This window comes from Anser brachyrhynchus (assembly GCF_964034855.1).
Source record: "Anser brachyrhynchus genome assembly, chromosome: 13".
Lineage (NCBI taxonomy): Eukaryota > Metazoa > Chordata > Aves > Anseriformes > Anatidae > Anser > Anser brachyrhynchus.
The window spans coordinates 3,130,340-3,145,740 of record NC_137708.1 but is presented as its reverse complement, the minus strand read 5'-3'; the positions used below and the strand labels follow the sequence as shown (position 1 = coordinate 3,145,740).

Genomic DNA, 15,401 nt, shown 5'->3' with positions numbered 1-15,401 from the left:
GAAATTGTGCCTCTTCCTTCCATCTCTAAGTCTACAGATACGTGAAGGAGCATTTTTATGTGTACTGAATAATTCCTTGGTGTTTGGTGAATTTTAACCATCCTGATAGTAACTGAAATTTTGTACTGTACGTTTGCAGGTCACCTTTAAAATCGTAGTTCATTAGTTTTCAGCCAAGATTAAATTGTTTATTCAGTGCATTAATGGCTTGTGGTATAAAGATAAAAAGATAGTGTAAAATTATTGCTGAACTCCTTTCACTTACAATGACATTGATTTGATTCATCTCAGCTGGTAGTATAAACTAAACTTCTAAGTTCAAAAGTACCAGTTTCTAAGGTAGATGTCATTGAAGTTCAAGATAAAACGAGTAGATATGATTAAAAGTGCAGGTCTGCTTTGTAAGAGGAATTTTAAAGAATTGTGTTGTGAAAAGGAAATGGACTAGATAGCACTTGTGTGGTCATTTCCCTCCTTTTAACTGCCTGCCTGCATCATACGCATATTACAAATTCATCAGAACAATGAACAAATTTGTAACATGCAAAATAATAACATAGCCATGTGAGGGAACTTTGTTCTATATGGCCGTTATTTGAGCAGCTAAACTGAATGCAAGATAAGAGCAGAAAAAAGTAATCAAAATTTCAATGTAAACTTCAGTTCAAAATTCCGTGCTGCTCTTAAGGACTTGTTATAATAATAGATGGAAAGTAGTCTTAGTTATATAAAGCACTTGTATTTTCTTCTGCGAGTTTCATTTTTAACATATCCAAGCTTAATGACTTTAATGCCTTTTTTGCATTTTGATTTTAGAGGGTTTTTATCCTTAGGAAGAACTTAGGTTGCATTACTCTGTTTTTAAAAATATATTTATTTTGTTCATGTAGATGTGTACTGTGTATCACCAGTGGAGCTTTTGATTTTCATGTTAAGCTCGTTCAATCTTTTGAGTTCGCTAAATAAGAACACAAAAGTGTTTTCTTGCGTTTTTCCCCAGTAAAAGTACTCCTCTTGAATGATTTTCAGTCAAAGAAACAGAATTCTTTAGTGGGTGTGATACACCCCATTTGGCCAGGATAAAGCAACTAATGCTTTTTAAGAAGGGCTTGAGCTTTCCATTCCTGGCACAGACTCAAAACTTTAAACAAGATTTAAAGACTCTTAAAGACTTTTTTTTCCCCCTCCTTTTTCCCCTTGTGTTTTTAATCAGTCAGGATTCAGCCAAAGATGTTGAAGAAGCCGGTGCGTTGCCAAAGCTGCCTGTATTTGGAGCCTCTGGTGCTGAGGGGGTTGCTCAGGACCCAGACAAAGAGTGCCCACCGCTGGAGAGTGCCGTAGCAAGGGCTGAGAGCTGCGAACCAGAAAAGGCTGCAAGTGTGGATCCAGCAAGTACAGCGGAAGGGAATGACACAGAAGTAAACTGTGAGAATGAAAGTTCTCACAGTCTGTCTTCAGGCGAGTCCGCTCCGGATTTGGGAAAAGCTGAAGCTGCGCCATCAGAAGTTTCTGCCCAAGAACCAAAGAAAATTATGTATTCCCAAATTGTTAGGGAAGGCAGAAGGTTTAATATTGATTTAGTTTCCAAGGTAGGAAGTTACTGACAGAGTACATTTGCTTTGCTTGATGTGATGAAATTAAAACAAACAAACAAACCACAACTTTTTTAAGAGGTCTGATACAGTACATTTGAAGCAAAAAATACATTCTCTGGAGAAGTAAACAAGCATTAGTATACTATGATAACAAAGAGAAGCAATTTCATATGTTGCTCTTCAGTGTTTGTTTATGACCAAAGAGACTATAAAGCATAGGTCAGAAAACTATCCATAAAAGCAGCTATTTCCTGAAATTTAGCATTTAGGTAGTATCTACAAAGCTGCTCTTTTTAAATGCTACCATTAAAAAATAAAAAAAGGAAAATCAATCTAAATGGGGGTGTTTGATATTTTAAAAATGAAAAATAGTTCTTCCCACCCCCCTGGCTCTCTGGCAAAATTTGCATTGGTCTCTCTCTGGCACTTGGACACAGACCTTCTGCTAGTGTCCTAGGGAGTGTTCCTGTAAAACTTTATCTTAAATTCCTGTGTGATCTTGCAGATCTGTGTGATCAGTTATTCAGGGCCACAAGACTTGCAGTGTGTTTAAACTAATCTCCAATGGATTGAGAGTGCTTTTAAATTCAGACATATGTCTTCTGTTAATAGTTACACTTCTGTCCTTTCAGTATTTTCATAATATATTTGTAGTTTATAGAAAGTAAAGGTAGACATATTATGAAGCAATAGAATAAAATTAAACCTTAACTGAGGGTTTGAGTGATTTGCATTTAGAAAATGCAACATGATTGTTTCAGGTAATTTAAGGAACAGACAGGGATGATTTACTTAGGCAGGGCCACGTGCATTACTGATACTTGGAAGTGATGGTTGTAAAGTACAGTGATCAAGGATATATAGTGTACAATTCAGAAAATCATCCAAGATGATTCTCTTAAGCTACGATCCCCAGACTTAAAACCGAATGAGCAGTAAGCTGAAACCTTCTCCCCTTCTCTCCTATGGACTGCTTTCCTGCCTGCCTTTGTGTGATCACTTCAATTTATTTAATATTTTTTTGCACCTATTACATCTTTATATGCTTTTATTGAGATTTCACTTTACTGTGTGTACTTATGAAGAGTTACAGAAAATATCTTACAAATGAGTACTGTTGATGTCACTATTTTCTTTTGATGTAAGCATTTTCTCTTTACTCACCATATTTTTTTTTGTTCATTGTGCAGCTGCTTTACTCCCGAGGTCTGTTAATTGACCTTCTGATTAAGTCGAACGTTAGCAGATACGCAGAGTTTAAAAATGCTACAAGAATTCTTGCTTTTCGAGAAGGAAAAGTAGAACAGGTATCGTAGAATAATATACTGTGTGTGTTTAATCTCATCTTTTTAAAGTCAAAAAGCTTGAAATTGTTTTCATGAGAGTTTCGTAACAAGCTACTAATTAAAAATCGTCTGATATTTATTTCATTCCTGGAATGAGAAGGGTTTGTAAATGTTATATCTAAATACTAAAAAAAAATAATTTAAATGTGCTGTTCAGTAAAGTATTCTCATGAATCGTTGTCTAATCAAATACTTAAACCATGGTCTGACTCAGCAGTTAATTCTTAAAGATTCACAGGTAGTAGATTTTCAAATACCTGGCATAGACTTGATTTGTCTCTCTGTTACTGAGGAGAGAAATCATTGGTCTGATAATGGCAACAGGAGATATATGGCATAGTTCATTAATGGAAGCTGTTTTCATTAAAACTGCAGTAAGAGGAGATGCAAGTGAAATTGAAGAGAAATTAAAAGGAAAAGAGGAGGAAAAAGATTTTAGAATATCTTTATGGAAAACAGATAACTTTTCTTGTTGTTACAATAGAAAATGGAAATAAATATATAAGAAAATAACTATAATAGAAGATAGGACTTTAAAATATCTGTAAGGTAATTAGCTACAGTGTTGTTTCATGCTTTTCATACCCAGAATATGGACAATATCTGAAATAATAAAATGTTTTCCAGGTACCCTGTTCTAGAGCAGATGTCTTCAACAGCAGACAGCTCACTATGGTGGAAAAGCGAATGCTGATGAAGTTTTTGACATTTTGTTTGGACTATGAACAACACCCTGATGAATTTCAAGGTAGGGTTTCACTGAACGCTGTAACACCCTTGTCTTCTGAGTTCACTCGGTTGTGCACGATATTGATAGCTCTCCTGTATTTTCACTTTGTTTATTTTTATGGATTCATTTTCAGAGTATACTCTGACCTTTTCCAGACCATCAATGTTAAATTCCAGACCAATTCAATTTGAATTCTTCTATTTAAGCCTCATCCAAAGCAGAGAGGGGGGCGTCTATCACCTTCCTTCCGTTAGTCAATTTTCCTCTTCAACCTCATGTACCTAAATGACATTAAATTTATTTTACTTCCAGAGATAGTTAAACACATTTTGTTCCTACACTTTAAAGTAACCTGAGAAGTAACTTGGAGTATTTTGAGTCAGGTTAGTCTAATGTAAAGACTTCAGAATTTTAAAATTGCTCCTGCTGAGATCATTACATACGTTGAAAGGCACACTTTTAATAGGAAGAGTTCATGATAGTTAAATAATATTTTTAAAGCTTTTTTTGATATAATTTGGAGTTATGTAAGAAGATTAATATGATAAAAACTTGAGAACGTTTTTAGAAAGTTAAAAAAAACCTTGTCATTTTATGCTTTGCATTGCTGTACAATAGGTAGTAAAATACATTTATAATAAAACTGGTTGAATCTTAAACACAATACATGGCCTGATAATAAACACTAGGCACAGCATTGATGGAAGTGCTTCTGACTCATGTGAATTTTCACATAATTGAAAAGAGCTTAAGAACAGAACTCTGAATGGTATTGAAGAATGCTATTGCCTAAATGCGAGTCTTTTACTGAAAAAAAAATCAAGTTTTATTAAAGTTACTGAAGGTTTTCAGAGATGTATAAGTAACATGCAATGTTTGTATTATATATTCCCTGAAGGACCTGCATTTCTTTGAATTTAAAAATGTGTCAGCAATAGTATTAATTTGAAGGGGAAACGTGCTTCCTCATCCCTGGCTGCTGTGTGTGTCATCTATACTTGTTTGTTGTGAGCAAATTGGCAATTTCAAATATTTGAAATAAACATTGCCCTTTCTCATTAAAAAAAAATGTGAATGACTTCTCTGTACACTATAATATCTACCTCAGCATAGATTCAGCACTACTCTTCTTGAATGGGTGTACTGCAGGAGATCTGAGTAATTTAACATCCTCAGGCTCTTGGAAACCAGTGGGGTTTTGTCCATAGCTTCTCGTATATCTCAAAAATGAGAATTGGATTTAGATCATTGTAACGTAATAAACAGAGGAAGCCGTATTTAGATGTTGCTGTCTAGAAGGTTTGAGTCTCATGCAGTTGGTTTGTGTTATTCTGAAATATTTGAATGGAGTGGTATTTCTGTCTTCTGAGAAAACTACATTTATGGAAGTAATTAAAATTCCATTAATTTTGATAATCCATTTTGAGCAATGTTTGTTGAAAAACACATTTGCTTTTGAGATTTATCTTTGTGTATTTAAATAAAAAAGTTTTTTCTTTAAGTATAAGTACATGAGAAAATGCAGGTGGCATGCTATATCCTTTACTTGATTTTACTTTTTTTCTCAGACTACAAGAACAGTACGTTTGCTCAGTTCTTAAGAACACGAAAGTTAACACCTAGCTTGCAGCACTTCATTCTTCATTCTATTGCAATGGTTTCGGAGACTGATTGCAGCACTCTTGAAGGCCTTCAGGCAACAAGAAAATTTCTTCAGTGCCTTGGCCGCTATGGCAATACACCATTTTTGTTTCCTCTATATGGTCAAGGCGAGATTCCACAGTGCTTTTGCAGGTAGGCACTACTGTTTTTAGTACGTTTCTTCAAAACAGGAAGTACTCAGTAACCTAATGCTGATGGAGGTCATTCAATAGAAATCATTCTAGTAGCAATTTCTTGTTGGTTTTATTTGCTTTATTTATTTGCCTTATATTTTCATTGGCTACAAAATTCTCAAAAAAAGGTGCACATTTTAGGAGAAAAAGAAATCTTTTATAGGATGGTGGAGCACCAAGCTGATGAGACCAGGAAACGAGATTTTGAAGAGTTTCATTCAGAAAAGCAGAAGTGTTGTAATTTATTCTATGTTAATACTTTGGAACAATTTTCATTCTGTTACAAATAGAAGTAGCAATGGGTGGTGGTTGTGATGGCTGCATTTGGTAATAAGTGCTAGGAAGTGGATGGGATAATTTAAAACATTGCTATCCCTTTTTAAAACTGGCAGAGGAGACTTGGAGCAGTGTCTGTCCAAAAGGATGACTGTGCGTATTGGTAGGTTGAGAAAATGTGTCTTTCAGTCTTCCTGAAGTTAAAAGGGGAGGTATGTTACCAGTTTGTGTTGCTAGTTCCTGCTGAGAGTGCATTTAATGTTAGAAAGTGTTTTGTCCTTTCATAGGTTTGTATTTAATAGTGAACTGGATTTTTCTGAAAGAAGCAAAGTAGTGCCATGTGTCCGGTTTATTACTAAGCAAAAAACTATGCAATGCTGACACCCTTGTCGTATCACAGACTTAACCACTCAGGTCAACTGATGTGAAATCATACACTTACTCTTGGCATCATTTTATAGATCTGTGCCTATAGACCACAAGCTTCCATCTGTGACTTGAACAGCATATAAGACATCCTAAAGCCCTGAGCCATCTGAGCCGTACTGCGCCATACTGCAGTTTTACATTCCAACATCTTAAACAGCAGCCATATGTTCTCTACTACAGCATCCACTTCAGCCCCTTCACTTGAACTGTGGGCATGATGTGTATTCTTCAGTGTGACTCCAGAGGTGTGCGGGGGTCATAGGTCTTGTAGGGGAGTTGTTGACTGGTGCTCTGGGGGGCCATCGAGAATACATGTGCAGAGAGTGGGTAGTTCTAATTTTCCGTTGTTTCCAACAGTTCAGCTGGCTTTTAAAAGGCTGAGTTCTTTTTTTTTTTCTTTTCATTTGCTGGCAAGCAGCCTTTCCATCTGCTCTATGTGGGTTTTTAATGTAGTAACCTGTAGGTCTGAAGTAAACATTAGCTCTATTTAAAAACTGGTATTGCACTGTGAGGCCGTTTTGTTGTCTGTGAGTGATGCATTCATATATCATTCAGTTAAATATCAGTGCAAAGTCCCTACTTTGTTCTTTGATGGACAAATTCTGCTTTTTCTATGTGTGCTGCAATTAAGAAATTCTGTTTTATAGCATGCCGTTGGACGTTATCTTCCTGACTTGTCTGCATGATAGATTGTGTCTTGCTTTATAACAGTACTTAAGCTACTGCTAGAAGAATGGCCTCAGTGGTTTGAGCCTATGTTGCAGTATATAGGATGGATGCATTTCTATGTTGATAGAAGTATTCTAGAATAGTTACTGTACTTCATGGAGGGTGTCTGTAAAGTAGGTGGTTGGCACCAGCAGCTGGCCATATCTTGGAAGGTTTTACTTGGCCTCGGCAACTAGTGAAGGCCATGCAGAACTGTCCGATATGATGTTTCAGTATTTATCTGTATAATTACCTAATGGTTCCTTTAGTTCACTGAGTAATTAGGGATTCTTCTGTACTGTAATGAATAGAAATGTTATTTGGTAGCTTTTTTCAATAGACTTTCATCTGTAACTTAAACTGTATTTGTATAGCGATTTTTTTTAAAGCGGGATTATGTAATTAAGCACTCAGATTTTGTGAAAAAGATCTTTTATTTTTTTCCTCATGTAAGGACTCTGAACATAGCCATGCAACAGAACTAGTGTTTATGGACATTATGGATGTTTTTCTGTTTTTTAGGACTTCATGCATCACTAGATACCAGTACCTGACCAACAGATTGATAAATCAAAAGATAATCAGAGATACTACAGAAGCACAGGTTTTGCAGTCTGTCTCACTAGACCTTCATATACCTGAAAAAATAATTAAATTTAGTAACTACAATTTTAGAATTTCAGTTACATTTCTTCCTAGGTAGATTCTTTTCAAAATAGTTTTTCTTGCATTCTGGAAAGCTCTTTGGCTTCATTTTGTCTGATAGCCAGCACTGTCAATTTTCTTGTCTATAACAGCAATATATTTCAAGAGTTAGCAATAATGGCGTCTAGAATTTTTTAAAATTTTCTTACCAGAAGGCTTCCGTGATCACAGGAATATGAATTGAACTTCCTAGTTATACCCATTGCTAAGTGCATTTTAGGTTTGTTTTAGTTGGTTGGTTTTGTTGAATACTAAGTCTTATGAGTACGATAAGGAGAGTGTTTAAATTGTTGAAGCAAACCACTCTGTCAAAACAAGAAGTAATTATGTTTTTTTTTTAAAAAAAAAAAAGTATTACATAACATTCCAGTAAAAAATAGAGAAGTTTAAAGTGTCTTTTCTGTAAACGAACAAACAGTTTAAGAGGCAGTCACAATTTTTGTAGATTAATTGCAATTACTTTATCTGGTCTGCCTTGGGCATTATGTCTTGATACAACTGAGGAATCCTGTTCAGACTGTATAGTAAAGTGGTAATGCAACAACCTATACATCATACCCTACAGTTTTTATCACCAGGTTATCAGAGTAAGGTGTCACCTGTTCTGTGATTTCTAACCACCGTTCTATATTCTGTTTTAATGTAAACCTCTTAAGCGTTTCTTGCAGCCAGTTACACTGTGTGTTCTCATCAAGGCTACTGTTATAAATGGCATACATGCATATTTATGTGAATGAGTCAAAGACATTTGTAAGTCACATCCTTGCATTCCAAATGAATTCTGCATAAACAGTACAACATTTTATAACTACTGATGACACTTGAGTGAGGAAAAGCGGTGTTAGTTCTTTATTGGTTTAAACAGGTATGGTTTAGGAGAGAAAATTAAACTTTTATATCACTGTAATGTACCTCCCAATATGTCGAGGTACAGATGTGAGATTTCTGTCTCCATAAATTGGATTCGTGGTACAAGGAAGGTCGTTGGAAGCCTCGTGTTATTCTAAGCTGATAAGCAGCAGAACTTTTTTTAGCCTGTATATGAGCAGCATCCTTTGGTTCAAACTTACGGATGTGAAACACTTAGCTTCTTTCTTTTCTAATGAGGTAATAGTGTTATGCTTAGTAAAAATAAATAAAACAACATCTTATTCTTGGGGAAAAACCTTTCCATTTGGTACACTAAGCATAGGACACCAAAGCTTCACTGAAATACAGGAAAGGCAGCTATAGAAATCAGTGTGTTGTGCAGTTCACTGCTAACGTGTTTGTTGCAAATCTGCAATACAACTTTCATTTTCCTGAAAAATGTCTCTGAAGAAAAATTAGAGTTAGGCATCATTGTAAGCTCTAAAGCCTCACTGATGCAACATTTGGATTGTTTAAAGTAATTTTAGTATTTTTTTCCTGCTTTTAGAAAACATTAGGAAATGCCCCAAGTATTTCCTGATACAGGAGGTAAATCTTAGAATTGTCAACTTACAATTTTTCCCTTGTAACTAGGGCTGAAATAAGACAGCTTAGTTTACTGTAGATTTTTGTTTGTTAGTTTGCCAAATACTAGGTTATCTACTTTTCTGTTTTTCAGAAGCAAGCATTTTATTTTAACGGTTTTGAGGAGTGTTTGGAAGTGCTGCTTTAGAAATATTGTAAATAGTTGACTTCTGTTTTTCTTGTCAGTGAAATATGCATCTTATTTTCAGTTGTTGTTTGAGAAGAAGTTTTCCTGGAAGTTTTCAGTGGTGATTCTCTTGATCCATGGCCAGTGCTGTTTGAATAGGGTGAATGCTAGCTGAGAAGTCAGTTGCAGGCTGTGACCTCCCTTCTGTTATTTTTATCAGGGCTTGCTTTGTGAACACTCCAAATTCTGGGCAAGTCGGTGTCTAATTTCTCTTCAATTTGTTTTCAGATTCTTTTTTTCTGGACACTTGCAAATACAAGCATCCAAATGGAAATACTGTCTAAGCAGTAGTTCAGTTATTTACCTAGTTGAAGTTTTAGAGGGAATTAGAGTCTGTTTGTACACCATCTGTCATCTCGTAAAGGCTCGGAGGGGTTACGCATCCTGTATTTATTTTTCTTTGTTAGAAGTCATCCAAGAATTGACAGATGTGGTCATGGTAAAAGGTGGTCTGCTGCTGCTTTGCCATAGGAGCTACAGCGATTCACTGGCTTGTATGGGTATTCAATTAACGGCTTGCGTTTCCTATAAATAGGCTTTGAACTTTTACATTGTGTATGCATTTGGTGGGTGATACAACCCTTAAGTAGTTGTTAACAGGTTCTGGCTGAAATTAGTCATTTTGTGTCAGAGCCAGTGGCAGTGGTAATTTTGTGATAGAGGAAATATCTGATTAAGATGGGTCATCCCTTTCAATCCCTGTATTTACAAGAAGATTAAGAGTCCAGGCTGAGATATGATGGATTCTGTGATTGATTTGGAAGGTTCCTGTATGTATTTCAAAAATGAGCGATCAGTTTTTACCCATATATTTGGGCTATTAACTACTACAAATGTTGAAGTTTAGAAGGTTGTCCCAGGTACTTAATATTTCCAATTATGTCCATGTTAAATTCTCTAGGAAGCTTTTAGTGTTCTAGAATCAAGACTAGACCTTAAGAAACCTGAATGTAATATGCATTTAGAATTGATATATAAAAAGTTCAGCATAACATCCTTTACATTCGAATCTACAAATAGGTATTAAGTCTCTACATGTAAGCAATATGCGTAACTTTTCTGTATTTTGATTAAATGATGTGGCATCTTAAAGAAAAAATCAAACAATGTTTATTTCTTTTGACAATGAGATGTGACATATTTGAGTCTTAGGAAAACTGCAATTCTATGGAAGTATGAAAGAATCACAGCTGATTTTAAAAATACAAGCTGTATCTGAGAGAGAAGTTTTTAATTTTAAAACAAATCATTTTCATATTTATGTATCTCTTATCACTTAAGATAATTCGCTTACTTTGGACCAGAACATTTGTTTTGAAATTACTGACAACTTGCCAGTAGTATTTGGTCTTGATTAAAATGACAACTAGTAAGAGTAGCTGCTGTGCTGCTTTCTCCTTAATTGTTTTTATATGCATTTCAATGAAATGATAAAACTTTCTGTGCGGTTTGTCTTTTAAAGGCAAACTTGATATATTTCTCTTCAGTTTCTTGGTAGCTGAATGCAAAATGGACAAGTGTGTTTAGCATGATTGTTTGTAGGATCAGTTGTTTGTTTTTCCCCCTAAGGAGAAACTCTTGGGATAAACATCAGGGAAGTGCAATAATCCATCATACTGAAACCTGTTCTCTAGTGATGGATGGATGGATTGGTAAAGTAACTCAATAATCTTCATTTTTTTCAGGTTATTCACAGATCAGTGAGCATTGTCGTTAATAAAGCTATAGAATGCTTTTGTGTCCTTGCCCACATTATTTCTCGGGATTTGACAGGAAAAGACTTCTAATTTGGAAATAACCTTTGCTGGGAAATGTGTTCTAAGTGTATGAGACTTGGAAAATACCTTGCCATTTTAGATTTTATCTTCTCAGTGAGACGTTTGGTTGCAAATTATTTACAAATATGAACCTTTTTCTGATCCTTACTGTTCCACTGACTAGGAGTATAGTGGTCTTCAAAAGTTTATGCCTCCTAAAAACCTCCAGCCAATATTAGGATGTATTACATGGAATACTCTGAACCATAAGAATGCTGACGGAGTGTATGGGTCTTAGATCCTTAAGTAGGCATGGAAAAGTTTTCAGTCAAGAAATTGTTTGTATTACGGGGGTTGGAATATACCCTGTGGTATGGGAAAAGCAAATGTAACTTTATATATATATATAAAAAATAACTCACGTTGTCCACTCTCAGATAAGTCTTTCTTCATTTTACAAACCTATTTGGAACACAAAGTGCAAAATACAAATGCTTTAATGGAGATGCTATTTTGGTATTGATTTTCTTTGATAATTAAGACAAAGAGAATGATATGAAGGAAGTGTATCTAATACATTATTTGATACTATCTCTCAGTAGTCTCCTAACAAGCCAATTACTCTCTGCTTATGTGGGTAAGTGCAGATTATGGCTCATGTTAAAGAATATGGACTCAGACATCTGCATGCATTACAGAGTTACGAGCAGAGCTGTGGAAAAAACATGAATGTTTTCTCTATTGCAAATCTGTAGTAAATGTAAATGTAGTTTAGCATTAGTTTCATTAAACTAAAAGACAGAGAAAAGGTAACCTCCAAAACATTACTGAATTAGTAAAATACTCTTTGAATTTCATTGCGGGTTAAGATATCTAGAATTTTTATGTCTTTTCTGGAGGCAGAGAGCACATAAATGCATTTTATAGATGACCTAATGCTCAGTGACTGGTTTCTGCAGTTGCTCATTTTTGTGTCTGTGCCCTCTGGTCCTGATCTCACAAGCTCCTCTTGGAGGGCAGAACTGTTGTATAATTGCAGATGAAGGACTTTGTGTGAGGAACGGCTTCTTTTACAAGCTTGATAGAACTTACAGGCAGGCAGGTCTCACGCTTCTACATGCCATAGAGATTGGTCTTCAGGGTGCATTTGTAGTTAACTGCTATCACAGAAGCACAAAAAATACTGAACTTTTTTTTTCCCCTGTTTTTTCTCCTTTTAATTTCTGAGAAATTGCTGCAGTGCTTTGGACTTAATTTCTAGGATACTTGCTAGTTAAATAGTTGAATGTTTGGGTAAACAGAATTGAGAGCTTGATTCTATAAGAGAATCTTGCTTTGGCAACAACGTTGGTTTGCCAAACCCTAAAATTGTGCATCACACAATAGGAAGTCAAATTTTAAAACTTTTGAAATAGTTGCATTTCAGTGCAGATTTGACCACTCAGACATCATGAACTATAAACACTAATCCTTGCCAGGCAGTGAGATAAACTTAAATTATACCTATTGTGTAGCTATGGAAAAAGTGCATAGAGGTTTTGATGTACTTTTCGGTAAGTGATAATTGGATAAGTTACTCACATCCTTGAGTTTTCTGCTCTAAAGCAGAATCAAGTAAACCAGCTTTTATCGTTACCCATTTTACTGTCAAATACTGTACGTTATGCTACAACTCTTCACACTATTGAATACATATTTCTCTGTAGCATTCTGGTTCCTGCAGAAACTTTCTGATGGTTTTAAAACTGTCATCTTGTTAATTGCAATTATAAACTAGGATAATTATAAAATCTATCTGGACATTTTTAAAACTTTACAGGAATGCTGAACACAGTCTCCAGGAAAAGATCTAAGTAGTTGACACTTCCTTCATTTGCTTGCCTAAAAATTTATTTTAATGTATTTTCCAATAGTTTTCTAAATGCCAGGACAGTTCTAGGTGACAGAGATTGTCATCAGTATTCCGTTGGTGCTGGTTTTTACATGTTTTTTACATGTTTTTTTTTTTTTTAAATCTTAAGCCAGGTGGTCACTGCACATACTGAGACTTGTTTTTTCTATGGGAACTCTGTTTTGGGAAAATGAATTCTGTTTTTTGAACTACAGTCACTATAATTATTTGATTTGTCTGTATTCTACCTATTAATGTTTTTAGAACATAAAACATTATTGTAGGAAATGCTGAAGTTCTCTAGGGACCTTCAGGAAACAGAATTTCACCTAAGAACCAGGATACTGCTTGCTCTGTGTATGCAAATAAATAAATTGAAAGAGGACAATTTATTAATTCAGCCTTTCACATGTTTTTCTTTGATTTTTCTCCAAAACTGTTCATGCAGTATTCATCATTAAGAAAATATTTTTTCATATAGAAGTCTACACAGTTGGCACAACTATTTCTCAATTAATCCCTCCATGCCTTTATAAAACAGAAGGCAGGATATATACTAGAACTAAGAGCTATTTTTGCGTGTGTGAAACTATACTTTGGGATACGGTTTTCCAGTTCTTTTGTGCAATTTCAGAATGAATTAATGGTGGTCTGTAAGTTAAGGGTGTTTGATATCTGTGTTGAAAATCAAGATGTCAGGTGGAGAGGCATTCTATTTTTGTTCAATTAATATCGGAGAGCATTACATCAAAGTGGTAAACTCCTCCTGTAGCAACAGATGCAGCAGCCCTGAAGCCTATTTTTCTCTCTTGTTACATTAGTGTTTAATTAAAGAAAACAACTAGTTGGAGGCAGTTACTTTCTGTGAAATGTAATGAAGATTTATTTTGTAAGTGACCTTCACTGTATTAGCTGAATCAGTAATCAGAAAAATTAATAGAATAATCAAATTATATACAAACTCATAAATCATCATGAATATGCTGTCAAAAAATCCGCTTTTAATATGTCCAATTGTTTCACAGCTGTATTAAAAATTACAACTGCTGATTCCTGCCTTGATGGAAACTGAAATGGCATTTAAAGGCTGCGCATGATGGAGGGCTACCGGGCCAAAAATTTTCACAACTGTTAATTTAGTTGTAATATGATTTGATGTCACCAGGGCAAAGTTGAAGTAGAGTACAGTGTTGTTGCTATCTTTCAGCAAAACTTGAATTATTGGTGTAGGCAGTAGCCAGTTAATTAGTAATATCAGTTTAAATGTCTGTCATTTAGGGTTAATGGTATCAAAGAGTTGCCTTGTACTTGAAGTGCAGTCACATTATATGGAATAGCCTGTTGTATGAAAGTGATGTTAGCACAGTGATTTTACTTTTGTCATAAATTATTGGGATGCTTTGTAGTTTAATATTTCAATTTCTGTATTTAAATAATTTCGGTAAGTTCTTCCTAATCATGTCATTTTTCAAGCTGGTCTGTTTTAGTAGGTATTTTGGCTCTTTACAGTTGTTTAACACAATGCAATCAAAATTGCTTCCTATTTTCATTTAAACATAAAAGTTTTCTTCTGGCCTACTGTGAAAACAGGTCATGCCCTCCTCCACCAGATAGCAGACTACTCTTGAAAATAAGTAAGTCACATTTTTGTGCAGCCAAGCAGCAAAATTCTTTCAAAGCTGCTGGAAAAATGAAGTGCATTTATCAAAAAACAAACAACAAATAAGAAATAAATAAGAAAAACTTGACTGCGGATGTATTAACTACTATTTTTTATGTCATGCCACATGAAGTACATTCATCTGAGTTGGTTTGAAAGATCCTTACACATGCTTTATCAGCCTAAAAGTCATTGATTGCAGCATTGGAGATAGTAAGCCAGTTTCTCAAGGCTCTGTTATAATTATTCAGTGGATGTTTAACCTTTGTGTCATGTTCAGCAATCTTGAGACAACCAAAGGTGGGATGATTCAATGTGGGGCGTCTTCTCCCTGCTTTTGCATGGGCAGAAGTGGTCTGGGGTACCGGCTCTTCTGCTTTGGCCCGTAGTTAGTAATGCTGTTGGCGTTTCCTTAGGCTGCTGTGCTTTAGAGTACAATTGAGAAGAGCTGTGAGTTGGTAACACATCAGCTGTTCGCCGTGCCACGTCATTCATGCAGTTTGAAAGGTGTTGTGGTATTAACTGTCTCTGAGCTATCTAACGTGAGTTTTGAATGCCGGTATGGCTTCCATTGTAGGCAGTCAGATTTGCAACATGCAAATTTTCGTTTCTTTCAAGTGCATCATCTGTGAAGGCTGCACATGTGATATTATTGCCTCCTGTTCTTGTATGTGGTGTCAGGGGTGAAGAAGGCACAAATGTTCTTCAGCACTACAGTATTGTGGGTGTTATGGACACAATCTTTTTTTAAATACAACACCTAGGCAGACTCTGTTAATGAAATGGCA

At 35.3% G+C, this 15,401-nt stretch overlaps 1 protein-coding gene across 1 annotated transcript in view; it reads left to right on the top strand.

The window, feature by feature from the left end:
* CHM (CHM Rab escort protein) overlaps positions 1 to 15,401 on the top strand; it is a 63,326-nt gene that overhangs the window by 23,558 nt on the left and 24,367 nt on the right. Inside the window, exons 5-8 of the mRNA XM_080554406.1 lie at positions 1,214 to 1,589; positions 2,786 to 2,902; positions 3,569 to 3,689; positions 5,240 to 5,465. Coding sequence (XP_080410532.1) covers positions 1,214 to 1,589; positions 2,786 to 2,902; positions 3,569 to 3,689; positions 5,240 to 5,465 — 840 coding nt within the window. The remainder of the gene's footprint in view (positions 1 to 1,213; positions 1,590 to 2,785; positions 2,903 to 3,568; positions 3,690 to 5,239; positions 5,466 to 15,401) is intronic.